The sequence below is a fragment of the Porites lutea genome, chromosome 2 (genome assembly GCF_958299795.1).
Source record: "Porites lutea chromosome 2, jaPorLute2.1, whole genome shotgun sequence".
NCBI lineage: Eukaryota > Metazoa > Cnidaria > Anthozoa > Scleractinia > Poritidae > Porites > Porites lutea.
Genome location: NC_133202.1, coordinates 27,327,367 through 27,354,941, shown reverse-complemented (window position 1 = coordinate 27,354,941; position 27,575 = coordinate 27,327,367). Strand labels below are relative to the sequence as shown.

At 38.8% G+C, this 27,575-nt stretch overlaps 3 protein-coding genes across 4 annotated transcripts in view; 2 read left to right on the top strand and 1 right to left on the bottom strand.

The window, feature by feature from the left end:
- Positions 1-27,575, top strand: part of LOC140928171 (dehydrogenase/reductase SDR family member 1-like) — a 95,068-nt gene that overhangs the window by 50,550 nt on the left and 16,943 nt on the right. The window lies entirely within an intron of this gene.
- Positions 3,891-27,316, bottom strand: LOC140928170 (dehydrogenase/reductase SDR family member 4-like). Its single transcript, XM_073377879.1, has 9 exons — positions 27,179-27,316; positions 24,145-24,328; positions 22,518-22,595; positions 21,534-21,557; positions 20,395-20,465; positions 19,221-19,272; positions 6,429-6,563; positions 5,626-5,681; positions 3,891-4,104 (listed from the first exon to the last, which is right to left on the bottom strand). Exons 1-9 carry the CDS (start codon positions 27,301-27,303, stop codon positions 3,990-3,992), a joined length of 840 nt encoding a protein of 279 aa, XP_073233980.1. The 5' UTR covers positions 27,304-27,316; the 3' UTR covers positions 3,891-3,989.
- LOC140928169 (uncharacterized) lies at positions 13,688-15,584 on the top strand. Its single transcript, XM_073377878.1, has one exon. The coding sequence runs from the start codon at positions 13,703-13,705 to the stop codon at positions 15,080-15,082; it is 1,380 nt and encodes a 459-aa protein (XP_073233979.1). The 5' UTR covers positions 13,688-13,702; the 3' UTR covers positions 15,083-15,584.

Below are 27,575 nucleotides of genomic sequence, written 5' to 3'. Positions count from 1 at the left end.
GCAAAGGACGATAGCTTTGTATCAGTACAAATTGCTTAACCTATTCCCATTTTCTGTAATCGAGTTTTGTGAGGTAGTTATGTTCAAACCTTGGACACAATGTTTGTGATCGAAATCAGGGACTCTTTTTTTTTCTCGCGACATGTGCAACCTCCTTTAGGATTATGACTCCGTGCTTTACAATGTGAGTGAATAAGTATTCTGCTAAGGACTCCGTCGATTTGCTTTTTGTTAGATCGTAACGCTCTGCGCTCTTCATTCTGTTGTCAAGGGAAATCCAGAAAACCAAGTGCAGTTTGATTGTTCTTTAATTTTTTATCTCCTTCTTGTAGCGAGTCTCATATTTAGTTAAGTCGATTTGTGTATTCAGTTTGTATTTTCTGAGATAGCCCTTCATTTCTTGGTATGATGAATAAGTAGCTTAATCGCTCTGTGCTCTAAAGGCGTTTATATTCCCTCCTAGCATTTCTTTTGTGAGAACAACCCCGAAACTTGACCAGTGTTTTTTTTCGTCAATTGGCAAATGAAGACCTCTTTTTCTATAACGATCATGGGATCCTATACGTCTGAAAATAATTGCAGTTTTCAATGAAGGCGCGAAAGTACTAGACATATGTACGACATTAATGGGCTTGCCTGACTTAGCTTCTGATGGCTCACCTCTTTTAGCGGAACCAATGTCTCTCTCGGATGAGGGTTGTGTAACACTTTACCTTAGTGCATGTTAACCTTCTGACTGAGTTGCGTGAATTATGCTCTGGGTGGGGAATTTCAATTACTCCATAGACTCTTACAAGATATTGTTACATACGCATTGTTTTCGCTACCCAGAGTTAATCTTTTCCTTAAAAACAAGCTTCCCTATCATGCTATTTCGTTTCCTTGAAACAAAAGTTTGCTGGAATAAAGTTCTTATGCGTTGAATGTTCCGTTAACCCTTTTTCCTTAAATGAAAACGCATTTCCCTCTTATCAAACTCATAGGCATTGGAGCTTAACCTGTTAAAAAAATTTGCATTGTTGTGCATCGTAAGGAATTAGTAAAAATATCCTCCCCTCTTCTCCATTCACCTTTAACAAGAAGAAAACAAAAAGCTTTAAAAAAGTGAAATTTGTATATTTGAGGATGTCGATACGTTAACGAAAATTGATGTACAGGTAACCGTAAAAGCCAAAGCATTATCTTGCTGGATATTTGAAAAAGTACCGAGCGAAAATTGCAGTCTTTTGACTGAGAAAAAGACCAAAAGCCGAAGGCAAAATAAGCCCGAAATCCTGTTAGAAAAGAACGAGGAAAGGGGAAATAAAAAGAGCGAAGAGAAAGAAAGGAGGAGAAGAAAAAAAAGCAGTGGCTGCACTCCTAGTGTTTATGTTGACTTCTTTGGAGATAGTTTTTGAAATAAAAAGGCTCTTTGAGGGGAGAGGTCTATTTTGGCTGTAAGGTTATTAAAAAATCCAGCTCTAATATATATAAACTTTTCTTACCCTTGCGGCTAACAGAAATCTGATAAAAAGGGATATATTTTAAAAGCTAATGATTAAGTAACGGCTTTCATTTTTCAGGTTTAAAGCCTTACGACTAAATTTGTTGTAGTTTTATAGCCAACAGTTCACTCTATTACCTTGAAAGCCTCCTGTTATTTTGGGGTTCCTTGAGGGAGTAAGGGCTTCTTGTGCAAAAGCCAAGCGCGTTTAATTTTTATTTTGTTTGAAAAAAGAAACTCTTCGTTTTCAATGTTTTTTTTATCACCGAAAACTAGGTAGCAGTTATTCTTTCTTCTTTCACTTTTCCATAAAAGTAACAAACACATTTTGTGCATTTTTTGTTGGAACGTGTAATTTCAACTAACATGGGTTCCCCGTGTTAAAAGCTCAAAATGTTTAACGCTTAATTTTGACATGTTGCACCGAACGGATTTTGGCAGATTTTTAGTATGTTGCTAGATAGGTCACCCTTACTTAAATGGCGTTGAAAACAATTTTGTTGCAATTAGTTTGGTGTTGAGCCTCAAAAATGCATAGATTGACTGGACTAAAAAGAAATGAAATCAAGGAAATTGGTAGCAAGATCTGCTGTGTTACGAATGAGTGCCATTGTAGTTTGTTCCCACTTGCTTAATCGGAGTAAGCTAGTGATGAGTAATAAACTACAATGCAAAACTGGTTCCTGAGTCAGGAAAGAAGTGAACCAATTAAACCCGTCCGCAAGTTAAGTCGCAATAACATCTTTTAACCTAAAAGGACTGTCGTCAGTGACAATAAAGTATGCGAATTGTTTTTACTTATAACATATTGAAAAAAAAAAACCCCGGCACGATCAAAGATATGAATGTAACGTGTGAACATAGACCCTTCGATAAAACACGTGGTATAGAAACGCCATGCTAGAAAGCAAGAATGCTCTTGGGCTTCCACGATTTAAATCGGGGGGGGGGGGGGGGGGGGAGATGAATAACGGGGTGTTTATCATTCCACTCCCGAAAACTATTTCGTTATTTCATTATTAACTATAAGGGCATTATTTCATTACTTCCTCTCAAAAATTTTCGTTATACTGTGCCATTAAAGCCTGAATTTCTGCCGTCTCCTTGGGTCACAGCTCCCAAGGTAAGTGCTTTCTACAGTGGTTACCAATGGACCACCGGAATCTCCTTATACGGCTATACCCAACCGAGCAACGCGAGAAGTTGTTCTAATTCATGTGTCCATAATGAAATGCACTTCGCCAACAGACGAAATAGACGACATGACCTCATTTCCTCTGGAACCAATCGTACAACGGTCAACCAATGGGCCATACGATATCCACCGTTTACACAGCCAGGTAAAATGAGAAATTGCACTACGTTTCTTTTAAGAGATGCATTCAAAAATAGAACCAACTTCTACTGGAACCAATCGTACCCTTGATAGAATAGACCACTGGAATTTCCCTACAGCCAACCAGCGCCATGTGCGAATTTTTGTAACGCCATGTTCATTTTATGTTCTCTTGCAGTCTGATGGAAAAGCACGTTGCCTTTTTGGCATAAAGATGCCCGCTGAGTGACAAAACTTTATCGAAAACCCGAACTGTCCAGTAGTGGTCCTCGATTGGGCTGGCATGTACCTCCCTTTTTGAGGCATGAGGCAAGCGCGAAACCAAAAATGATTTCTTAAAAATGATTTTTTATTCTCATGCAATAAAACGCATTTTCACAAGACAGGTTTTGCACTTAGCCTCGTTTTGAAAGTAAAAGGTTTGGAACTCGGACATGGCCTATACGCCACTACCACATTTCCTATAATACACCTTACTTGCCCCCCAAAATTTTGCATAAGCATTGTTTTCGATTTCTCTTGGGACGGCTGTAATACCCAGGAGAAATGCAAAACAAAGCTTCTGCAAAATTTTGGGAGCCAGATAATTTGAATTATGGGAAATGTGAAAGTGGCGAATTGAAAAAATAAAAAACGACATTCCCATGTACCCGTATGTGTTCCTGTGTTACTGATCATTTATCCGTATGTTACTCCAAATGACTACTACACATACTGATTCATTGGTAATAATCCACACGCAGAAACTTCGACCTTATCACCATTCCAAGGGCGAAAAGCAAAATAGTACAGTCAGCCATAAGTGAACGTCTTTGCGAACTGCACCTGTAGAGTCTTGCTGATTACTTGGCATGAAACACCAACGTGCAAATTTAAGTATAACCTTCAGTTGAGATATTTTGAAAAGAAAGATGCAGCTCGATGCGCAAGTTTCCTACTAATAGTAGCTAAATTCTGCACATAACGCATTTAGATTTACTTCAAAATAAGCAATTTCGCCTCACATCAGCAGCGCGATATCTGCAATTATTTCTGGTTTATGCGCTAATTTCATAAGCGGCTTGGGCTGCTGTGGGCACTTAGGTGTGAATAACATCGCTTAAATCAGCACTATAACAAAGACGTCTGACAAAATTTTATACGTCACATAAAACGGCTTCTTTTTATCTTTTAAAGTCTTGATTGTAGTCCACCAGCTATCACTAAAGTTTCTCCTGGGATGTAAGATGCCTGATCAGAGGAAAGAAAAGAAACTGCTCCACCGATATCATCCGCCACACCTAACCTGAAAACAAACAAGATTTATGGAGGCAACGGTCTTTCTTCTGCGTTTAGTCAAAAAGTAACACTCCCTGAACCCATGCAAACAAGCCATCGGTTAAATAAACTGCAACATGAACATATGATAAACATATGAGGTGATGGCGGCTACGTCAATTCAAAGTGTGCCCATCCCTCTTCCCGGGCATTTGTCCTTTTTTTCTTTCCTCTCCAACGATCACTTTCATGTTAATGTAATGACTCAAACTATTCCCTCACAACTTCTATAATCAGGATCAAGAGGTTATCCCTAAGTTATATTTAGGCCCTGTCCATACGTATCCGCAAACTTTTGAAGACGGAAATTTTTTTCCTCCGTTCAAAAAAAGAAAAAAAAAATTTTCTTCCTCCGTTCCAAAAAAGAAAAAATAATTAATTAATTATTCATGCCGTCAAAAGCCATTAAATCATTATGACGACTATTTGGGTCAGGTGGATGAATCTTGATGGCTAATGAAACATCAGATGAAACACCACCAGGTTTCATAAAACATCACCACTTGCATTTTGATGAGATGTTTCATTGATTGACACAACTCATGGAAACAATGCAAATTTACTGCATAACTTCTTATTGTTTCATTTGAGAAGAAATGTTTCGAGGTGTTTGGAACTCGTGATGAAGCACGAGGCCCGAGTTTTTTGACATATTTCTTCCCTTAGTGGTTCTTTTTGTCCCACAGGGTTAGTCTATAGACTTCTTTCACAATGGCGGCCTATTAATCATCTTAAAACGGTCTAAAAGTACTTCCACTGAATCTGTCTTAGTGTAGTCTGTTTGGTGCTCCAATGAAGTGATCGTGAAAACTCTGTGCCCAGTTCCCGCGCTTCCTATTTTCGCTGACGTTGTTCTCGCGACGTCCCTACTATAGGGACGTCGCGAGACGTCGCGTAGTGATAGCTTGGTATAGATCTCTTGTATGATGGCGACCTATTAATATTTAACAATTAATAAATGAGGCTGAGTATCTTATGAAGAATTATGGAGATCGAGGAGGGTGTTACCCGTCGAGGCCGAAGGCCGAAGTGGTAAACATCCTCCGAGATGTCCATAATTCTTCATATGATACGAAAGCCGAATTCAATAATTGTTCTATTCTTCATTCAAAATAATTCCTAGTTTAAAAACATAGCTAAAACAAGCTTACCTCCATCGATGTTAAGTTCATCTTCGATAGTGCACGTTTAGGGTTGTTCAGCTCCGCAAATATTTTCTAAATAGCAGATGTCGCCCTTCGAGTTGTCTTCTGACTGTTCTTGCCATGTTTTTAGCTATTATTTCGCCTAGTTCTTACTCTTGAAACGAGTGGAGCCTCAAACAGGTTACATCGGGACAGACTCAGTGGAAGTACTTTTAGACCGTTTCAAGATGTTTCTTCGTCCTTATCTTAGGACACTAGAAAGTCTGATCATGGCTTAACGTAATCTAAGCCGGGAAATGTAGAAAAAAAAAGAACTAAAGTTTCCTTTGTCACCGATCGCTTACCTTGAAATGGGAATTTGATTAAGCGTATTTTTCATTAATGCTTCATTTTTCCAAATCTGGAATTAATTAGAAATATCCTGAATTAGCTATTACATTATAACGAAAGAACACAAACTGGAGTTGTACATGTTATCACTGTTTTTATAATTCACAATTAAAAAATTTAATAAACAATTATTGGATGAAGTTTCTGTGATATCCGCACTAATAAGGTCTGGGTAAGCATTACCAGCCAAGCCGAAGGCCGAGGCTCATAACACTTACCACGGGCCTTGATTATTTCACATAACACAAAAACTGAGTCCAATAACTGTTTTATTACACATTGTTTTGAAGAAAATAACGACCAACACAGTATCACATGGAACACAGTTTGACACTGGAAATCAAGCATTGCGCGCGCAACCTTCAATTTAGTCACTAATCTGCTAGCAGATAACTAATTAATCTCAATCTGCTGGTTTCACTGATTTTCAAAATCTTAGCCAATAAGAAGACATAAAATGAGTACAATAAATGTTTTTTTTTAAGGGGAATCCAACGAAGACAGAGACCACACTGCACACAAGCAAAGCATCGTCTGCGCACGAGCAGACCATTGTTCATAGCCAGGTAACTGTAGCTGACGTAATGATCCCAAGCTCGCCCCCGCTACAGCCTGTCGTTTCTTTTGGTCGAGTGGTTCTAGAGACGAAAATGTAATCATGATGATCCCTAAACTTTCCAATCCAACTTCGGAAAATAACTCGAATGATAATCTTATTCGGTAGTACAATAACAAAATAATTAAAACTTCCACTGACCGCTTCACTAAATCTTGTTTTTATAATCCCAGGAGCAACACAGTTAACTCTCACACCCATCTGAGCACATTCAATTGCTAAGACCTTCGTCAAACCCAGCAGAGCTGTCTTGCTGATACTATAAGCACCAAGGCCCTGGAAAAGATTCAAAGATGGAATCGTTACAACTAAATACGACATTTATGTTGTGGTTCAATTTTATTCTTGGTTTAAAATTTATTTTCTTTTGTTTCAAACTCTTTATCATACATTACCATACCCGAAGACTATAAAAAATAAAAGTGAAAGCAAGGATAAAATTGAGCCACAACATCCTTTCGCAGACATGCTGAACCAGAAGTTTAGTTCCGTCTGTGGCGCAGGCTATAGTTTGTCTAGTTTTCATGGAAATGCCTATCCAGCCCACATCAACTTTATTCGAATTTAAAATAATAGTACAACTAGTGATTGGCAATTTCGGAGTTGCATAGGGAACTCGGGCGAGTTTCAAATCTAAACTAATCGATAAACTGACACCACCATATAAAAGGTCATGTTGAGTTTGGTTATTTGACTAAGTGCTCTAAGGTTGAACAGGGATCAAGTTATGACTCGTGAAACATTGTTAAAGATCCATACAAACGTCTGTAATTTTGTGACAGCGTCCCCAAAAATCATACAAACTCTTAATTTTTTTCACGATTTCTGTGATATTCCTGAAAATGGGCAAACATAGTGATTTTCGAACTAGTTCCTTCCAAGTGGTGGATGCATGACGAATTTTACAGTTTAACAGAAAAATATTTTAAAGAGTTTATATGGTTTTGGGTTTCAACGTACAGAGTTATATTTGGTCCCTTTTTAAAGCTAAAAAAAATTATCGTACGCCGATGAAGCCTTCCGAACTATTTTGCTTCAAAGACATAAGAAATTTCCCGTTGCTAAAATGATGGACAATCAGTTAGTTTTGTTATACTTTATTTCGTTTTAATTCGTTTCAATGTAATGTAATTTCACAATGTAACACTCTTATGAACAGCATTTGTAATATTTTAACCATTTATTGTGAAGCGCTGTTGTCGGGCGTCACTAGAAATGGCGCTAAATAAAGTATTATTACTATTATTATTATTATTATTATTACTATCCAGCAGATGTTAAAGTATTAGGAAAACCAAGGATTTATATGGATAGAGATTTATCGAGTGGATAGCTTTTTTCCAACCAGTTCAGTTTGAACAGCTGGGACTTGGTAGCTGTTTGCTAACCTCGCCTCCGACCTCGAAAAAAAAAAAAAGACTTCCAGCTTGTCCTTTGGACAAGCAGCTCTAACATTTTTTTTAAGTACGGATCCGGGTGAGAAGGGAAGCACTGTCTTTTGTTATGGCGCAATACGCTTTCCCGTTACATAGGAATGTTTTCATTTTTACACAAAGGGTGTTTTTTCGTGTTAAAAGATTTCAACCAATCAAAAGAGTTAAAAACAATATCCAAGAAAGTTTACAATTTTACATGTTCCTCACATAGGATTTGTGTCACTTAGATTCAGAAGAGATTTTGTTGTAAGGAAGTTGGTCAGAAAACAAGGGATTTATATATGTTTAAACCAATCATAAGTGTAGTAGAGACGATAGTAAAGTTAGCACTTTTTTGCATTCCGACGTTTTCATTGCGTTTGGTTCTTTCCTTCTTATCTGGACCATTACTTTTAAAAGTTACTTGCCAAGCACTGAAGAAATCAACTTGTTCCATAAGCGCTCGCAAAACTGAGTGAGTGAGAAGTTATTCTGAATAAAGGAATTGTAGGATATCTTTAACTCTAAATTACATATTGCTTAATGTTCATAACTAAAACGGTTTTTTAATATATAATACTAGATTTGTAGAGACTCTCGAATGGTAGTTTGCAAAGAGGGAGAGAGGCAACATGACTCAGTGGGGTTTGGAACTCTGGATTTTAATTTGGTCGCCCGGGTTCGAATCCCTCTCTGACCTTTCGCTGGGTAACCGCCCACACAGATGTTTTGTTGACTCGTCACGCAATCCTCCCCAACGAACGTGAGGAAGGAACACGTGACGAAGACTTAAGAACGTCTGCGTGGGAGGCTACTAGCTAGGGTTATTATCGGTATTTCCCATTTCAACTTGTCAGCCATGTTCTTAAATGGGGGAGGACAGGAAATTGGGAGCCCGGGAGAATAGGGGGCGGGAAAGGGAACGAGCGGGGAGGAGAGGAAAGAAAGAGCGGGAGGTAGAAGTTCTCAAAAAGGGCAGAAAGTGGGAGGAATTACGCAACAACAGTCTATAGTATTTCGCAGTCAAAAGGGCAAAAGGGGGGAGGCCAAGGAAAAATTAGCGAGCGCCGGGAAGCCAATATGGAAAGTACAAGATGTTCCGCTCCTTTCTACCTGGTTACACTTGGAACATATTGTATTGTCACTTGTTGTATCCATTTAAAATATTTTTTCTGTCCTTTTTGTGGCAGTAGACCTGCACCGTTCTAAACCTCTTATTTCACTGGTCCCCTTTAATCTGCACTTCCATTGTTTTCAGGGACAGAGGCATTGTTATGTGACAATCCCTGCTGTTTTCCCAGCTAATCAAAAACAGTCTTTCAAATAGGTGCAGGAGCGCCCTTTTGTGGACCACCAGTACCTGCGTCACCTCTCAAGCAGCAAGTCAGTTTTATTTTAATTAATAGTTTTTAGTTGGATTATGAAAACCCGTAAGCACTTACAGCAACCCCTGAGGGAACGAAAGGTATTGTTGTGATGTAAAATTCTAGCTATCTTGGAATGTCTTTTAATTCTAAGTGTGCTTGAAAAAGTCATAAGTTGTTTATGTTACATACTAAACTAAGCAACTTGTTTCGTGCTGACGGCCAAGATCAAAAAATAACATCGATAAGAACAATAAAGTTTCCGAGACAACTTCCTTTGTAAAACCAAAATATTGTGACCACTACCCAGATGTATTTGTCTAGATCAGTGAAGTAATGTAAACAGAAGATTAGTTTTCAACTACCATCACTCAACTCTGTTTGCTACGTTTTTCTTACGAATAAGCATTTTTAAGGCAGTCTCAGTAAGGTTTGTCCTGTGGGTTAAAGTTTTTTTTAGTTTCAGTTCATACAGGAATTTTCAGTGTTAAAATCCGGAAGAAAAAAGTGTTTATAAATGTAAAAGATAAGAATTTCCATATTGTAAATTGAATAGTGATTATGCAAAGTGCAGGGTGCATATGATCGTCTTCTCTAAAAAAAGGAACTTGGAGAAACCAAGGACATTTTGTTAACCATTAGCTGACAGAGAAGGCTTCTCTTTTCCTGGCTAGTCGCAACTGAAAAATCTGAGGTGAGGAAGGACAAGCCGTGACAAAAACCCAGGTCGTTGCACGCGCTGCCTGTATCCAGTTAATCGTTTTCATTCTGTAACTGCAACGGATTTTATAAATTACATTATTAAACGATCACTTAAAACCGGACTCGTTCTTAAACTCTTTGTTTTATAATTACTGTTTCAAGACATTTATTATTATTACAATATTACAGTAAAATTACCAAAACGTGACAATAACAAAAAAACAAAAAAACCGATTATAGCATATGTTGTGTACGTAATTGTGAGTATGTGGAAGAAATTTCAGAGTTTCAGCTGAAAGTGGCTTGTTGTAAGAGTGATGGAAACTAAATAATTAACATTTGATAAATTAAAATCACACACTATGATACATATTAACTTACAGAAAACTTTTACCTTTATTTACACAAATTAGAGAGGAGACCGGTCTTTTCGCCATTTTTGATTAAAGGGTTTTCAGTTTATTGTTCTTGGTGGAAACGTATATTTTTAACTTATCATTTAATTCTAACTTTTATAATGTCTGAAAATTTCAATGGTTGGAGATACCTGATTCTGCAATCTTAAACTCCCTTGCTAGTTTACAGTTTTTGTATCACTTGTATCAAAAATAAAGCTGCATTTTGCCAAATGCTAAGGCTACAAGAGCCTGAATCTGTGTCTTAAACCTTTTCACTACAAGCTTCTCGCAACAACAGAGTTGGTATGAAGCATTAGCTGGTGCAGGGATAAAATGAACAATAATACATGGAATTTTCCTTGGATAGCAAATAAATAATACAAAGCCAGATAAGACAACTCCTAAAACATTCAATAGCTACGGTTATTCTGAAGAAAATCCAATAAGGCAAAGAGTTGCAACTCAGAGTTTAGGCTCTTAGTACTACAAGGTGTACACTACATGAATCACCATTGCAAAGGTACTGCAGGAGCCGTATCCATCTGTATCATTAAGTCCAGTATACATGAATGGCCAAATTGCAGAAACATTCACTGAGACATAAGGAAGAATTTTTCTGTTAGAAAAAATAAAATGAGCATTTATAATTTAGTTTAGTGTATCACACATGACGAACGCAATTATTCTCAGTACGAAATCACTACGGTTTCACTCATACTGCATGGTAACATGTATTGCATGCGAACGTATATATTTTTAGGCACTAGATCATTGGTTTTCAGACGGCCAAAGAAAAGGCTAAAAGAGGGGAGGGTGTGTGGCATGGTACCGTAAGATAGATTCAATGTATATTGCAAAAGCAGTAAATTGAACGACAAATGATCTCAACAACCTACGCACGGAAGTGGAAAATACATGTTATCAAAATGAAAACAACAATGATACAACAACATGGAACACTCCTGAGTCGTTTTACAAAAGTACTGTTAACCTAATTGTACTTTATGTCTACATAAATGCACCTTTTGATCTGTGAAGCTCACCGTTTGATAGCAGCTTGTTTTCTTCAGAAGCAAACATCTCTGCTACTTCCATCCAGGATTCTTTGAATGACCTCATCTTAGTCTCTGTACCTCTGCTACTGAGAATCTTGGCACTATTTTTCTTGGCAGCCAGATCCACAATCTTTTGAACGTGTTCGGTTTTGACTGTTGCTGCGTTGGCGAGCATGATCACTTCCTCCCAGAATGTAGTAGCTTGCATAATAAATGAAATCAAGGTCTTGATTTTACCAAGCTCCTCGTGACATGCTTCTCGTTGTCTATTTAGGTCTGCCACTTTCTTTGAAATGTCATTTTGGTCCTCCTCTGTCTGCAGAAAACGATGAAAACTGAATCAGGCCTGTAAAATGACCGATATCACTGAACAAAACAGCAGTACTACGGGATGATGAAAAGCATGCTAATCTTGATGGAAATCATACGCTGGAATAATGTAAATTGACCCGAAGGTGAGTTCGAAGGAGGCTGAAGAGTCGAAAAGTGAAACATCCCGCTCTTCAGTAGCCTCCCACGCAGGCGTTTTTAGGGGAGCTCGTTTTTCATCCCTCCTCCTTGTAGGGAGAGGTGGAAGACGAGCTCCCCTAAAAACGCCTGCGCGGGAGGCTAGCTCTTCAGGGCACCCAAGGACTGTTTTCTGTGACTGAATATCTGTTCGGAAAAGCCGATGTTGTCTAGAATTTTCTATTGCTTGAATACGACTAATAATTTCCAGATGCCGTTCCATTTAGGAACAATTTTCGAAGCTTATCTAAAAAATTCCTTACGATTTTCTAAAGTTTAATTTTTCATTTTTTACTCCTTATGTTAGGCTATAAATTTTCGTAGAAAAAAGAAACCTAAAATTTTCGGATTCAAAAATGTGATCGAGAGAGGAATAAGCAAAACGTTTCGTAGCTATAGTTAAGAGTTTCGTTCTGCATGCTTTGTTGCCTTTGACAATAAAAGAACACGTAAAAGAAATAAGACACCTACCTGAGAAATAGCGGTGTTTGCCGACCGGATGTTACTTACGGCTCTGCTCATTTCTCCGTCATAACGCTCCATTTCTCTGCGTGCATCACGAGCCTTTTCCTCATTGTTTTCAAAAAGTTCTCGAACGACTAGAAACGTGCCGTAACCAGGCACCCAACACCATTTTTTCGCTTCCTCGAATTTCTCTTCAGCTTCTCTCTTCTCTGCCTTTGCATTTTCGTATCTCCGAGATGCATCTCGTTTGTTTCGGCAGCAACGTTCTCTCTCTTCATTTAGCGCTGATTTCTTCGCTTCCAAACCTTGCCTCCTGTTTTTAAGCTCAACCTCTTCGGCGTGTAACTTGTTTATCTGCCTAGTTAGATCCTCGTCTAATTCTTGCTGCTTCTTCTCGTCCTGTTTGAACTCATCACAGAGGATTGACGCCTGTTTTTGTAACAACACTCTGTCTTGTCTTATGGATTTAATCATAACTTCTGAGATGTCAACGTTACCGGTTTTCACTGCCTCCACGGCTGCTTCCAGTGCGTTGAAACACCTAGAACTTGTTGCGATTAGTGACATGATGGTAAAACTTTAGTTTCAAGCTGATTAGAACGTCTTACTACCGAGGAGAGAAATTAGAACACACCACAAACTATGTGCCAAGTGCCTATCCTACTTTCCAAGAAAGATCTTCATTATTATGTTGATATTGAAGGTAACTACCCATATCAATTACTATAGACTAACTATCGTACGAAAAATACCAGCACTCAGGTGAGATGTCACGAGACTTTGAGCCGCTCTCAAAAACAAAACAAAAAAATAAAAACGAACTGTAGATGTTCTGTTCAACATCTCAATTCGTTCAACCAAGTGTAGATTTCGTTATGGCTGGTCTGGGAGTGACAAAAAGCTCAGTTATGAAAAAACTGGGCTGCATCACCTGCCTGTCTGCGAGAGTCATTTTTGCACACTGAGAAATATCCGGACTGGTTTAGTTACTATTTATCTTAAAAACTATAAACAGTCTCTTCATCTCTAATAAACCTTAACGTTTCTTATAGTTTTCTTATTATTATCAGTGGTTTCAAGATCACGTCAGCCGGGCTTTTCGCACTGGCCTCTAGGGGAACATGAAGCCCAGTTAGTGATAAACATTTCGTGGAAAGCAATGATAGCACGAAAGAATTCCGATTTCACGGTTCTATGGAGGAAAATAAAAAACACTTAAATGCCTATATCCAAAGGGAAAGCTTTTTTTCTAAGAAAGTAAAATAAATACAGCTGTAACTTCTCGGGCTAATCTTGACCATATATGGTACGAAATGGCCAGCAATGGTCAGATATATATCTATCTTACCATCAACAATGATTAATTGATCATTTTCCGAGAATAGACCGCCACAAACACATAAATTGTTTCACATTTAGCACATTCGATGGAATTTGCTAGAAAACTGCACAACGCCTTGTGTGTCCAAAACTTAAACCTGGGTAAAAAGAAGAATCCTAGAACACGACATGGCTGACACTAAGGTTGTCATTAATGACGAAACCTTCGATCTTGTTACCATTCCAGATGCAAAAAGCCAAATGGCGCTGAAAGCCAAAGACCTTCTGCTTGGTTCGCTTGATCTCCAAAGTCTTGTGGACGACCTGGGAAAACTCGGTAACTTCATTCGTGTGGCTTACAATGGCGTGGCAGGGCACACCGAGGTGCAGATTAAAGTACAGAGAGTCGGATATAAAGTAACAAAGCTGGCCGACAAATCAGCAGTCACGGTGCACCAATTTAAAGGCGCATCGCAAAGTGTGCTCCAAGAGCTGAAGAGCACCTATCAATATCTGTTGGATGGATTCGAAGATATGGCTCTGGAAACACTTGCAATGTTGACAGACGTCGCAGCAGAAATGGCGAAGGCCGCAGACGAATTACACAGCGACTTTGAAAAGGCTACAGACGATGTCATTGACGCTTTGGAAGACACTCAGAAAGCAAAAGGCGCCGAAGAAAAGCAAAAGAAAACTCGTGAGGAAGAACGAAAGGACTTTGAATCGAGAATGAAGCAAGCAGAGCAAAGGCAAAAGAATGCTCTTGAAGCGGAAGCAAAAGCGCAACTGCTATATGACAAGGCCCAAGAAAAAGAAGATAAGGCTTTGGATAAGCAAGACAGCCTTCTAAGCGCCGTGGGAAGTATATTTAATGGAATGATAAGTGCTGCAGGCAACGCTATGACAGGAAATATGGAAAAAGCCGCCGAAGCGATAGAGAAAATTGGTGATAAGTCGGGCTACAAAGAAGCTATGAAGATGGCAAATCAAGAAAAGATGAAGCATCTAGATGAGTTGCAGAAAGAACGAGAAATTCGCCAAAAGGCCATAGAAGAGTGCATTGAATTTGCCGAGAAGATAAAGAGGTGTCAAGATGACAACGCCTTGGCAGAAGCAGCTATAGAGGCATTGCACAGCTCCATTGGCGCACTCAAATCGTTATCTGCCATTATGATGAAAGCAGCAGTGTTCTGGCAGCAAATGCAAAGCCACTGCGAGTCTATAGCCAAGGGAGAAATGCAGAAATTGGTGCAAAAGGCCTTGGATAAGTATGATGACGAAAAGCGACTGAAGTTTTGGACATCAACGGGCTTCAAGAAAAGTGCAGTGCAATACTATTCCAAATGGGTTGCTCTGGATGACGTGTGTGGTGTGTACATGCTACAAATCAGGGATACCAGGCAAGATCTTTACAACTACCTAGAAGAAAACCCAACCATCGAGCAGGCCAAGAAGAACGTACGTCAGCTGGCTACACAGTTTGCAAAGGATCTCAAACAGGCTCAAGAAAAGTTGGCAGAGGATAATCAGAGGGCTTTAGAAGAGAAAAAGTCGCTCGAGGACAACTGACTGCGTAAATATGGAACGTAGGCACACACATGACTGACGCTGCATATTAGGAGAAATAGTAATTGAGACACAAAAAATAGATTTCGTGATTTTAGTTGATATACATTGCCCACGGTAAATAGACGAGATTTACAGATTGAAAGTTTCGAAAAATAAGGCCCAAGGCAATAGTCTAAATGAATAGTATAGTACCTTGTCCTGCGCATTGTTGCTCATAAACGGCGTAAATAAGGAATGCAGGATCTTTCTGATGTACAAACTATGTACAACTGTCAACTCCAATCCAGATTCCTCGCAGGGCGAATGGGTGAGTCGTTATCAGCTCTGCACCGCGGCCTAGATCATTTCAATGCATAAACAAGGACTAGGTACATCTTTTCGTATCGTAATAAGCATTTCGTTAAAAAGTTTTCAATTCAAATGGACTTTAAAAACTGTATTGTCGTAAACCTTCAACAAGATTCTTTTAAATGTTTTTGTGTAGAAAAGTCGTAAGAGAAAATCATTCAATGGTGACCGAAGACAACTTGCTAGGCAGTGGATTTTTTATTTACTCGATGGTTCGTGCAACAACTTACCTTCATGTCAGGTATAGTCAGGTTTATATTAACAGAACCTGAGTTCGGATTATTTTTCAAGGCTATAGGCTGATTGTATGAAAATTGCATAATTTTTTGTGGTCAAACCACTTCAAACGAATGATAATATTGTCTTTGTCCAAAGCAGAATCGTTACCTTATTTACACATAAGTAATTCTAAGAAACTTGCCCGTATTTTCAAGAAAAAAATCAGCACTACTTGTTCATGTTTATGTTCTTAATAAATATTGCAGTGTCAGATATGTCTACCGCAGTTGTTCCGAGAAAGCATAGTCGCTTCGAATGACATTGTAACGTAGACCATTTCAAAAGAAGCCTATTATTTGGGCGTCGCCCAATTAGAGTAATCGAGATCGCTTGTTTTGATTCAAAGTTGCTATAGGCACGCAATACGTGCGAACATAAACAAGCCAAGCGACGCGACTAGAACATGTCTGCCAGCATTTATCCTCGTTACATCCCTCAGATAACGCACGGCAAACAAATTGGCAATAGAAATCAAACGTATTCAGTGAAAAAAAAAAGGTACACTGAGTGAAACAAACTACCGTAAAATTCCGAAAATAAGCCCCTCCAAATATAAGCCCCCCCCAAACCGGACTGTTTACATGGAGGTGGGGGACCCCAGGTAGATGAGGTAACCCGCCTGTCCATATAATCTCTCATTTAAGTTCGATCAAGTGACTTTTATCCCTGGTATTTTTACATAAAGATTGAAAGCAATTGGATCCCGGCATCACAATACTAACCGGGCTGGGTCGGTTGTCATATAATCGCAAAGCTGATTTTTCTTGCATTTAACTAAGGTGCCTAGATCTCTGCAACGCGAGCAAGCCCGGCTCATTTAATCAGGCACTTAGTTCTATAGCCAGATTTTACGCCCTCCCCCTTGACCTCACCGATTTTTTAAAGCCCCCCCCCCCCGAACAGACACACAAGCGCACACTCACACACGCACAATTTAAGCCCCCCGATACCCCTCAAAATCATCATACCCCCTTCTCTATATTAAATGAAATTTCCCTTACCCACGTTCTCTCCATACAAATATTATCAAAAATAACCGAAAAACAATACTAAACGGAAGTTTCGTCTTTAAAAGTGAAAGCCTCTCATTATTCAAGGGTATTGTCTCCAAGTTTCATTTTCACATGAACAGCAGTAACTAACAATGCATTTAAAATATGCAAAAATGCGACCTATTGACCACTCCAGAAAATACCGTAACATACCATAATGCTCTGTTTGTCACCCCACAATTTTGTATAAGCATTGTTTTCAGTTTCTCTTGGGGGCCATTTTACCTCCCAAGAGCTATCTCCATGCTCTTTCACACACATTTTTTAAAAAGATTGAAACTACTATGAGGTGAAATTGCATGTCAAACGCGCTTCGTTTTTTACAGATAACGGCCGAACATTAAGACTGTCAATTTTTTTACCGCATTTCTAACCATAAAAACTTCATCCAAAAATACCTCGATAACGCTCTTTACACTGCTGAAAGTTAAATAGGTAACACCGTCATTTCATTGCTATGACAACTTCGATTTCATTGCAACCCTAATCGTAACAAATTTTCATCGTTATCTAATACAACTGCGGTGGCAATTTTTCCACATCTCTGTTTACGGCGACGTAGATTATGCTTAAAACTGGGAGGTGTTGACGCTGAAAAACTGTATCGAGCCACCTTAACTAATAGCGCTATAAAGATACGGAGCGTTTTCACTCACGCAACCAACAGCTGCTATACAAATTTATAACAACAAAATAAGGTTTTTACATAAAAGAAAAAGGTTTAACTCCCACAAGACTGGTTTGGGACACCAACATGGCTGCAGTTTCATTGTTTGGGAACACCAATTAGGGCCATTCAGCTACGATGATATAGGCGTTTGATGTTAAAAAAAAGTCTAACATGACTCCCAGGCTTTCTGTCCCTCAAGCCTAGAATTCATGTTAGAATTTTGATATATCGAACGTTGGCTGTTGAATTACAGGCCAGTAATCGGGTCACGTGGTTTAAGCGAGGAACATAACGTAACAGAACATAAGACTTTATTCACACCTTTCAAACATTATTTTTCTGGTACATTTTTCCTGTTACAGTTCCTATCTATTTAATAATGGTTAGAATATAATTTTTGGTGTCTAGAGGCCAAGCAAACTATGTTATTTGTTTTCTCCTTTCGGGTCTTCCTGGAGAAGTTCCGAAATAATACGGCTGCCCTTGCCACTATAGCCGTATTTCTTCTCATTAGTACCGATCGAGTTGAACTCCTCGGCCACAATTGTAAATACCCAGCTGGCCGGTTTGTCTGTGGCCATTTGGGATTCTTACTCGTGACGTTATTTTTAATTATCTGTTTCTCTCCTTATGGGAAGGTCACAAAACACACTAAGGGTCGCCAGTGACTTCCGGGATTGTGTTACCTGACTGGCAGAGGCCATGGCAGGTCATCTACTAACTAAATCATAAACTTAGACAAGGATGCAACTGTTGTGGGAAAGCAAAATTATAGCGGTTCTAGCTCTACTCGTCCGATGCGGCCAATATTTTCCCTGTGTTCACACGGAACTGACGAACTACGTTGAAAATTATCTTTCCTCAATGGTTTTACTGACCATTTGCCCATGCGGAGAGCGCTAATTAAGCAAATTCAAACAGGATTCTCCCCAGCTAAATTACCACGCATTTATGCAGCTAAGCCTTTGCCGTACAAAAATTTAGACGGTTAAGGTGTTCACACCGCGCCGGCCAAATTTTGTACCGTACCGGCTAGAAATTTGACCTTGATTTTGGCGTTTAACTTTCGTAAGCTTTGGGTGGTTACGTATTAAGAGCGGGTGCAAGTGGTTACGCATTAAGAGCGGCTGGTTACGCATTTTCCACCGGTCGAAAATTCGTCCGTTACCGTATGAACGAAGCTCAAGACCCCTTCTACACAGGTCTGCCTATCGTTTATACGGGACCCGAGGGATCGTCCAAGTTTTTAGACGGCAAGCAGTACTGCAATCTGTAACAGAATTTGCACGGTTCCGTGTAAACGGGTTGCACAGGTAAAAAAATTCTTCCGTTCAAAAATGTGCCTGTAACTAACCGCGTGCGTGCTGGACGTGCTATATTTCATGGATATCGGTTGGCATAACACGTCAGATGCACTGCAAATACACCGTTGGCACTAATGTGCCGTTCCAGTTCCTGAGTTCTTTAGGTTTTAAAACCGCTTGCCGCTTTCAACTCAGAATTAATCTTAAAAGCTTCAAGGTTTTCTTAATGCAGTAGAACCCCGGTAACAGTTCGAGTTCCGGGGAATGAGAGTTATGGGGGAAAATTTCAGTGAAATTGTGATCAAGGAAAAGAAAATTTAGTTCGACTTAGCAAGGAATTCGAGTTATTCGAGTTCGAGTTATCAAGGTTCTACTGTTTTTGTGCAGTCTACTCCCATGCACTCGCGGAGATGAAGCTAAGCCAGCCATTGGAGAGTATTATACATTTAGGAGCGCGTATTATTTTCCGTAGTAATTATCATTACCTGCATTGGTTGATATCCAGCTATTGATGAAATAAAAACCACAGATCCACCCCTAAACAAAACAAAACAAAAACATCAAAAATCATTTGTACAAATAGGAGACAAACAACTAAACGAATGGTAATATTATTGTACCCAACTCGTGCCCAGTCCTCACTTAAGATTTGTACGAGAAGCAAAGGGAGGTCGTTTCACTGTTCAACCACCCATCTATTTTTCTTAGACCTAAAGCAGAACGAACGCAACAAATTACCAAGCGAAAACATAAGAAAAGACCCGTGCGCGAACGCAAGAAAGAAAAGGCTTGTTTCTCAAAAGTCGAGTTAAATTGACGAGCCTAAAGTCTCAGTAGGATAAACATCTAAATATTAGCAGTTGGCGTTCTAGCTTCTTTGACCAGTCCATTTCGTTTTGTTATAACTATCAAAACCTCGATCTTGAGTTGAAACACTTCAAAGAGCTTTCCGAGAATTACGGGACGTTCGAGAAGCGGGTCCAAGTGGCTTAGTTTTAGATAATTATAATCTTACTTTGCTTTCTGCACGTCGCGCGTGTGCACTCCCGTTACTACATCTGGCCCCGGTTGTTCAAACGTTGGATAGCGCTATCCACCGGATAAATCACTATACAGCGGATAAATATTACGGAAATCAATTACGCTATCCGCTGGATAGTGATTTATCCGGTCGATAGCGCTATCCGACGTTTGAAGAACCGGGGCCAGAAGAAAAAGAGAGCCGCGCAGGGTATTTGGGAGCTTTAGCAACGACGATGCATGGCGACGGCGATAATATCGTCACTATCAAAACGAATTCGCATTTTTTAACTCTGTTGCGTTCATTCCAACTCGCTTAAACTGTCAAATGTAGGTGAATTTTCTTGAAGTTAGTTTCTTGAGGGCCGCATCCAAGTTCAGAAAGAGAGAGAAAAACTCGTCTTCGTGTTTTTACGTATTCCACAAAACGTAACATGAATTAGGAAATTTTACGTCGTGGTCGCACGGTCAACGAAATCAAATGTACCAAAAAGTGTGCTGTACGCGCAAAAATTGTTGTTAGCTTATAAAACCTTTTAGCATATTTTGGTGACGAAATAAACAAAAATAAAACTCTGCAAGTGATACTGCCCCTTTAAAATCCATTAAAATAACAACAAAAGCAACAAATCTACAAACCCCCTTTTCTCCATTAAAGGAATAACATCCTTCGCCAGCAAGAAGGCAGACTTCACGTTCACATCAAAGATCTGAAAAATAACGAAAACGTAAACAGATATAGCTTGAGGTGCTGCCTGAAAACAGTTTCCAAGCGGTTACTATTAATCAGGCATCTAACACAATATTTAAAACTAAATCTGGAAGTCATATGGACAAATTACCAAACGAGCGTGTTCACTCATTTTGCTTACTAGTGTGAGCCCTTGCAGAGAGAAATGGTCGAAGAAACTTTTAGGGTAAAAACATATTAAAGTCAGGCCTCCCGTAATTAACGGCCCATACGAAAATTTAGCGCTCGCTTGTGGGAGGTGAACGCTAAAGAGAATCGGACCACAGGGTGTCTTTCTGAGTAGAGATCCGGACACATCCACCAGGGCTGTCACTAAGATTTCAAGTTACTGGGTACAGCTGTATATGCAGTAAGTAGGCGGGAAATTTAGTCTGCTACACAGATAAAGATTTGAAAGAGAGCATGATCTTAACAGTGGAATGAACAAAGGTAAGCGGTTAAAAAAGAACCTGAAAAAAAAAGTCTGGCTTGACCGGGAATCGAAGCTTTACCTTTGCGATGACCGGATGCAACGCTCTATCCATTGAGGTAACATATGATTCATTCGAAAAAGTAAAAAAAAAAAAAATGATTCATTGGTATATTACATCATTTATATCAGATAGCGTTGCGTCCGGTCAACGCAAAAATTAGGGTTCGATTCCCTGTCACGCCTGAATTTTTGTCAGTTTCTTTTTCAACTGCGCTTAGGTTGTTCATTTCCCCGCAAAAAACATGTTCACTTAGATCATGTTCACTTTCATGAATTTCGATATGTTCTATTTTCACTTTTGTTTCCTCTCAAAGTATCATAAGTAATCATATTTATGTCGTATCATATTTATATGTACGCTTATTTTCGTCTTTATTTGATTCGTCTGTCAGCATGTTGAATTTGGGGTCAAACTTCGTCTTAACACCGTTTTTCGTCTCTAGTATAAATTCGGCCACTGTTTAAATACAAAAAGATAATTTTTTGAAAATTAATTGTACCTGTTTATTACACATTAAGGACAGAAAATGTGACGTTTATTTTGCAAAAGATTACCTTATCCCAAGCTTCCTCTGGAGTCTAAAATTTTACAAACAAAAGACAATGAATTATTATATTGAAAGTTGAAGCAGTATGATTTGGTTGATTATTTATTTATTTGATATTTATTTTCTTTCTTTGAAACTTGCGACATGTCCCCTGAGGGACTTTGCAATTTATTTATGTAGATGTAAATGTAGACTAGCCTGTGTACAGACGTCGGATTTTTTCCTGAGGGAGGAGAGACGTCTGCAAACAGGCTAGATGTAGACGTACACATTAAAAAACGTTAATCTACATCTGTATGTACTGCTAGTTATAGCTATCGCTAAGTGCCAACGAGCAAGATTTTACGGTTTTAAATGACGGGTGGGTCCATTTGCAACGTACGCGTATAGCTGTCGCATCTGCTCGCTGGAGTTTTCTATTGTTTTTAAGCCTAAAAACAATACAAAAATGCCAGCAGGAAATGCGACAGCTATACGCGTATGTTGCAAATGAACCCACCCGACGGTTGGTTGAAGAAGGGATGAGCACGGGACTCACAAACAAGCACACTGCTCGTGGATTCTCTGTTGTTTCACGCGTTCGCTCGAAAACGATGCATTCTCTGTTTTGTATTATGTCACCTTACACTACCTTATGTTACATCGCTTCGAGATTCATTCTGCCTTGCAACTTTCGCGGATGGCTTTATTAGGCTGTCGCCTCGCAGCCTCGCGTCTTCGCAAGGCTGCTCGTTGGCAATTATTCATGAAACTAGCTTTCTCCTGGATCAGTCATGGTTATTGGAGTAGCCTGAGTTCCTAAGAATACATACAATTTAACATTACTTGGAGTAAACTGCTACTTAAAAACATAAATTCCCTTTAGTTCCTAATGAATAAGGACAAGTCTTACAGTGCACCACATGAGTGAAAACGGAACAGGTTGTTTTAAAACTGACGTACAGCACTATTAAATACCTTAGATAGTAAAATTGGCCTTTGTCAGTAACACCTGCAGAAGTGGGCCAAATGTTGGATTGACGGCTGCATTTGATACCAAGATATCAATCCCACCAAAGTGTTGCAAAGTCTAAAAACAAAATGCACAAACTACATATATCAGTAAAGATAGCTATTAATTATTAAGCAAAAATTAGCTTACAATATAGTAAGCTTTTGTGCATTATAATGCTTGCTAGTTTTTGTTTTTGAGGATTTTGGTGAGGTAAAAGCATTAAGCGTTATTCGTTATGATTATTTTTTCAGAGAAAATGAAACTTAAAGAACTTTTTAAGATAAAATGGCCCCTAGTGCAGCCGTTTAGAGGATAAACTTTAGATAATCTTTATCGATCTTTAACAAAGACGCTGTATGATGGGCACTATTGAGCATTTTAGTGACTTTATTGGGGGAGACTGTGCATTTTAGTGGAAAAAAAGGAGCATTAAGGTGGAGCATTTAAGTTGGGAAGCAAATGGATAACATACAAACGTCTACCATATAGTCTCCCATGCAGCCATTACCTGTCTCTTCATGCTTTGCATGACGAGACAAAGACAGTGCTCGAAATTAATTTTTGATCATCTTTTCAGACATAGACAAAAGACAGGGTCTGAAATTAATTTTTGACAACCACTGGACAATCATCTTTTCAGATCTAGGTGTCCAAAGAGAAAATTATCTAGTCCCTAATAAAAGCCATGGTCAGCTGTTAACCACCTTGACTTAAATTTCTGAAACTTCACTTAAGTTGTGCTGTGGTTCCAAAGCTTCTGTCTCTGACTGAGTTTTCTTGTTTGCAATGACCAGAGCCTTTGAATCTCCAGCTTTTATTTCCGAATCTTTCAACCAATGGACTGTTTATAACACTGTACCATTTCTCATGCAGAATTAAATCTCGACCTAATGGTGTCTTTTCACAACTGTTCATGCATTCAAAGAGGTTGGCAGTGTTGGTCAGTGGCCACTGCCTATTACTGCCATTACTATTCATTCTTGTAGTCAGCCATGTTGAATGTTTAAGCACTTGGAATAAATAAAGTTCTGTTACATGTACAAGTATTGGCCCTAGACTACAGCGTGAATTACATGGGCAACCAGTCCGTGATTTGGTAATCGCTATCAAGCAAGGACCGATCAGCTGCCAGTCTTATAAAAGCAGTTTAAGACCCGGATATGCAGTCTTGATTTAAGTAACATTTCAGATGGATGTAGTGGCTGCTACCTTTGCAGTTCGTCATTTTAACTTTTCTTAATTATGATTTTAATTACAAGATTTTAGAATTTTGATAAGTATAAATGGAGTTTATGTAATGTTTGTGAGTTATCATTAGTAGTTTTAATTCTAACTCTTAGTAGATTCTAGTTTCGACTCTATATTGATTCGTTTCTATTTTTAGATTGTATTTAAGAAAATTAGGTGTCCCCTATTAGCAGTGGGGAATCCCCTCTGCTAGATTTCTGTTTGACACGTGAATAAAGTCATTATTATTATTATTATTATTACTGTTAAATTAAGTCTGTTCATTTCTGATGACTGGACCACAAGAAATTTCAGACTGTGAAAGAACAGCTGCATGGGACACTACTATAATAAGCAGTTTTAATGTGACATTAGAGGATTTGAGAAAAATGCTGACCTCCTCAATGAGATTCTTACGATGCTGAGGCTTTGCGACGTGGCACACCACACCTTTAACTTCACAACCTCGCTCCTCATTTTCCAACTCTGAAACAGCACTAGAAACCCTGTCTTGTTTCCGACTGCTAATCATGACTTTGGCACCATCTCGAACAAGCTGCTTAGCAATTCCAAATCCTATCCTGAAGTGGAAATTTAAATACTAATATCATCGTAGTGATAAAATAAAATTACATGTACAAAGTATCAAATATCACCTTCAGAAAAAAACCTAGCACTCCTGGTAAACTAGTAAAATGTTTTGCTTTTGAAATTTCTTAAAATATTGTGGAAATTTTCCTTAGCTTATAAATCAGGTAGTTGGCAAACAGTAGCATCCAACATTTTCCAAGTTAAGACCTTGCTTCACTTTGCAGCCCGGCTGTACATGTGGACCTCAATTGTTTGGTACTAAGAATAAGGTGGAGGGTGTTGGGCTCTCTTTAGTTTTTCATTGAGCATGATAATGAACATCATTAGAAAGAAAATAATTTTGATACAATATGAAAGTTAAGCAATAAAAATTTACTTTCCTTGCACAGCCTGATAATTAAACACAAGTTGGGGATGTTGGAAGAATTCAAAACAACTATGCAAACCTAACATGAAGTCAATGGTTTGCATACACACTGTAGCTGTCGAGAATTTTCCCATTCCTTTGACTGTCTATTATCAGGCTATGCAAAAACAGGAAAAAAGTTTTGTAGTGCTTTTAGAAAATACAACATGTTACTTTCCTGACAAGAGAACAGAAGCAAAACTCTTTGTATACTTGAGCTGATTAAAAAGGAAATTCTTACTGCTCGTGACTTAAATGTTGTACACAAAAAGTTTTTTACTTGTAATCACTTCCTGTTTAGCAAAAAAGATGTTATATGTACAAAATACAGATTTCCCCAGTTAAAATGTCAACTTAAGCAAAACAAAAACTTTGAAAGATTTGAACCCCGTGAGTCATTATATTTCATAAATTGGTGGAATGTAATCGTCTAGGTGATTGTAGTCCAGGCCCTGGTTGTTCAAACACTGGATAGCACTATCCACTCGATAAATCAATATCCAGCAGATAAGTATGGGAAAACCAATTGCGCCATCCACTGGATAGAGATTAATTTATTCAATGGATAGTGCTATCCATCTTTCGAACAACTGTGCCCTGAAAACAGAAGAGGACTGTTGTTGACAGTGACTGACTTTACTGAAACAACCTTGATACAGCATATTTAGTTTTTCCATGTTTCATCTATCAATGAAATGGATAGATAAGGTAACTTGTCAGCTCCAAAACCTTTTTCAAATTTACGCTTGCATGATTGGCTTGTGCATAGGAAAATAGCCTGGTAGCAGGCACTGTAGTGGGAGAAAAAGGCAAAAGGCAGGTTGAAACAGCAAGAAAAATCGGCAACCAAAGAGAGGCAAGCAATGGCTTGGGGAGGGGGAAAGGGTTAGACTCCTGCTCGACTTGCTTTGCTCACCCATTTTATTCACCTTTTCCCCCAGTTCAAAGCTTGGTCCCAGGCTAACAGAAAAACATCTTGACCCAAACATGCCTCTCAGCCAAATCGAATCGTTTAGCCTTATTATGGGAATTACAAAGCACTCAAATGACCATAATCCTTTCGAAATATGCATACAAAAGTGTGGAATGAAAATTTACCCTTCTTTACAGGGAAAATATGTATTGCTAGTGTGAATCAATTTTAAGCTTATCATTGGTTCAATCTTCTATTTTCCCTTTGTTTTTGTAAGCTTTTATGTATAGAATAAAAATACGGTATATGCACAACAAGAGAAAACAAACTGAATAGCAGGTCTATTCCGCTTTTTGCAGGCAACAAGAGAAACCCGCAGACTTTTCTTGGTCACCGGAACTTTATAAAACTGTATAGAGAGGTTTTTCCAAAATCTGTCCTCATTCTTGGGATGGCCATGATGAACCAACTAATATGCATGGTCATTATATGGCCGCGAAGGCCCTAGTGTTGAGTTTCAGGTCCACGGTAATCATGTGGCTGCAAACGCAAGTGATGCAACAATATTTGTTTGATTCGAAAACGCACATAATTGAATTTAGGTATACATGTAATGTACTAAATACAAGACTTTTAAATACACATTGCCAGCCGGAAATCTATTTACTAAGGGAAATGAAAGTAGAGCCTGATCTCACCTTAGTGCAGGACGAGTCTTCGGTAAGATATGAGTGATTACAAAGTCTATACATCCGTGTAACTAAGTTAATTCAGGTTACACTACAGAGTGCATGGTTTTTCTATTTCTATACATTTCCAAGCATGTTACGTTACTTGTCATCTAAGCTTCAATAACTTTTTTCATGATTTTCTCTTACATTTCAACGACCTTTGGTCATTGAACATGGATTGAATATCCCATTAAATAAAAGGACTTCAAGTAGTCATGACTGTGTAAATTCTATGTTGAGCAATGTTTATGTCATGCAGATTACTATTTTCATTGTACAGTGGAACCCCATTAATACGGTCACCAATGGGCTGGAAATATTTGGCCATAATATTACCAGGTGACCCGTATTAACGAGGTGGCCATAAGGTGGGGTTCCAATGTACCTTTGCCTGCGAATACAGCTGTCATCCAGCTGTCTCTCCTCGCTTCCGATGATTCGCAATATTTGACTTGTTTACTGAGTTGTTCCATTCAGTTTCCACGTTCATGATCCGCCGCGATTCCTTTTGTTGAAACTGGAACTACATGTAAAGGGCTTTCTCTGATTCACGTACACTTATAAAAAAGCGGTTCTCAATATCAACAGCACCTTTAAGGTAAACGTACATGTTCGCAAGCACTTCCTAACCTTTAGTTACGGCTAGCCTGTAAACTCTTCTTTACTTTTAAGTTTTCTTTTCTTGCAAATATGACTACAAAGTTTTTGAGCCTGAGATTCGATAAAAGATTTTATCACCATCAGTTCAATTTCTAGTTCAAATGAGCTGAAAAAATATTGCGTTACCCACCCGTCTGTTGATGCTGTAACAATTGCAACTTTCCCTTCAAGTCTTCTATTTGAAGCTGCAGCAGAACTCATTCTTGAAGACCAAATTGTCGCACAAAATCCTCTTACATTCGACCACAATTTCATGTTTCAGGCATCTTCACGCTCTGAAAAAAACTGGAGAGAAGTGAAACTTCTTCCCGACGGGGTGGGTGAGAGGTGGGTAAGCGACCTAAAGACTCTCCATACCCCACCCTCTACCCCGTCCAACTGAAAAAAAAGAAAACGATAAATTTTGACTGACTCTACCCTGGAGGGTATAGAAGACTACTCACGAAACCGCCTGGCAGAAACAAACATTTTGGCGGGTGATTGATTCTTCTGTCGAACTTTTTTTAACTTGCATCGTCACCCTATTA

Bases quoted from the DNA above. Each gene is read 5' to 3' on its own strand.
- LOC140928169 (XM_073377878.1), top strand. From the start codon at position 13,703: ATGGCTGACACTAAGGTTGTCATTAATGACGAAACCTTCGATCTTGTT.
- LOC140928170 (XM_073377879.1), bottom strand. From the start codon at position 27,303: ATGAAATTGTGGTCGAATGTAAGAGGATTTTGTGCGACAATTTGGTCT. The intron at 19,273-20,394 runs GTTTGTAGATTT...TGTTTTGTTTAG, and splicing joins CCTTTAATGGAGAAAAGGGG to GGGTGGATCTGTGGTTTTTA. The intron at 6,564-19,220 runs GTAATGATAATT...AATCTTTTCCAG, and splicing joins CTGGATATCAACCAATGCAG to GGCCTTGGTGCTTATAGTAT.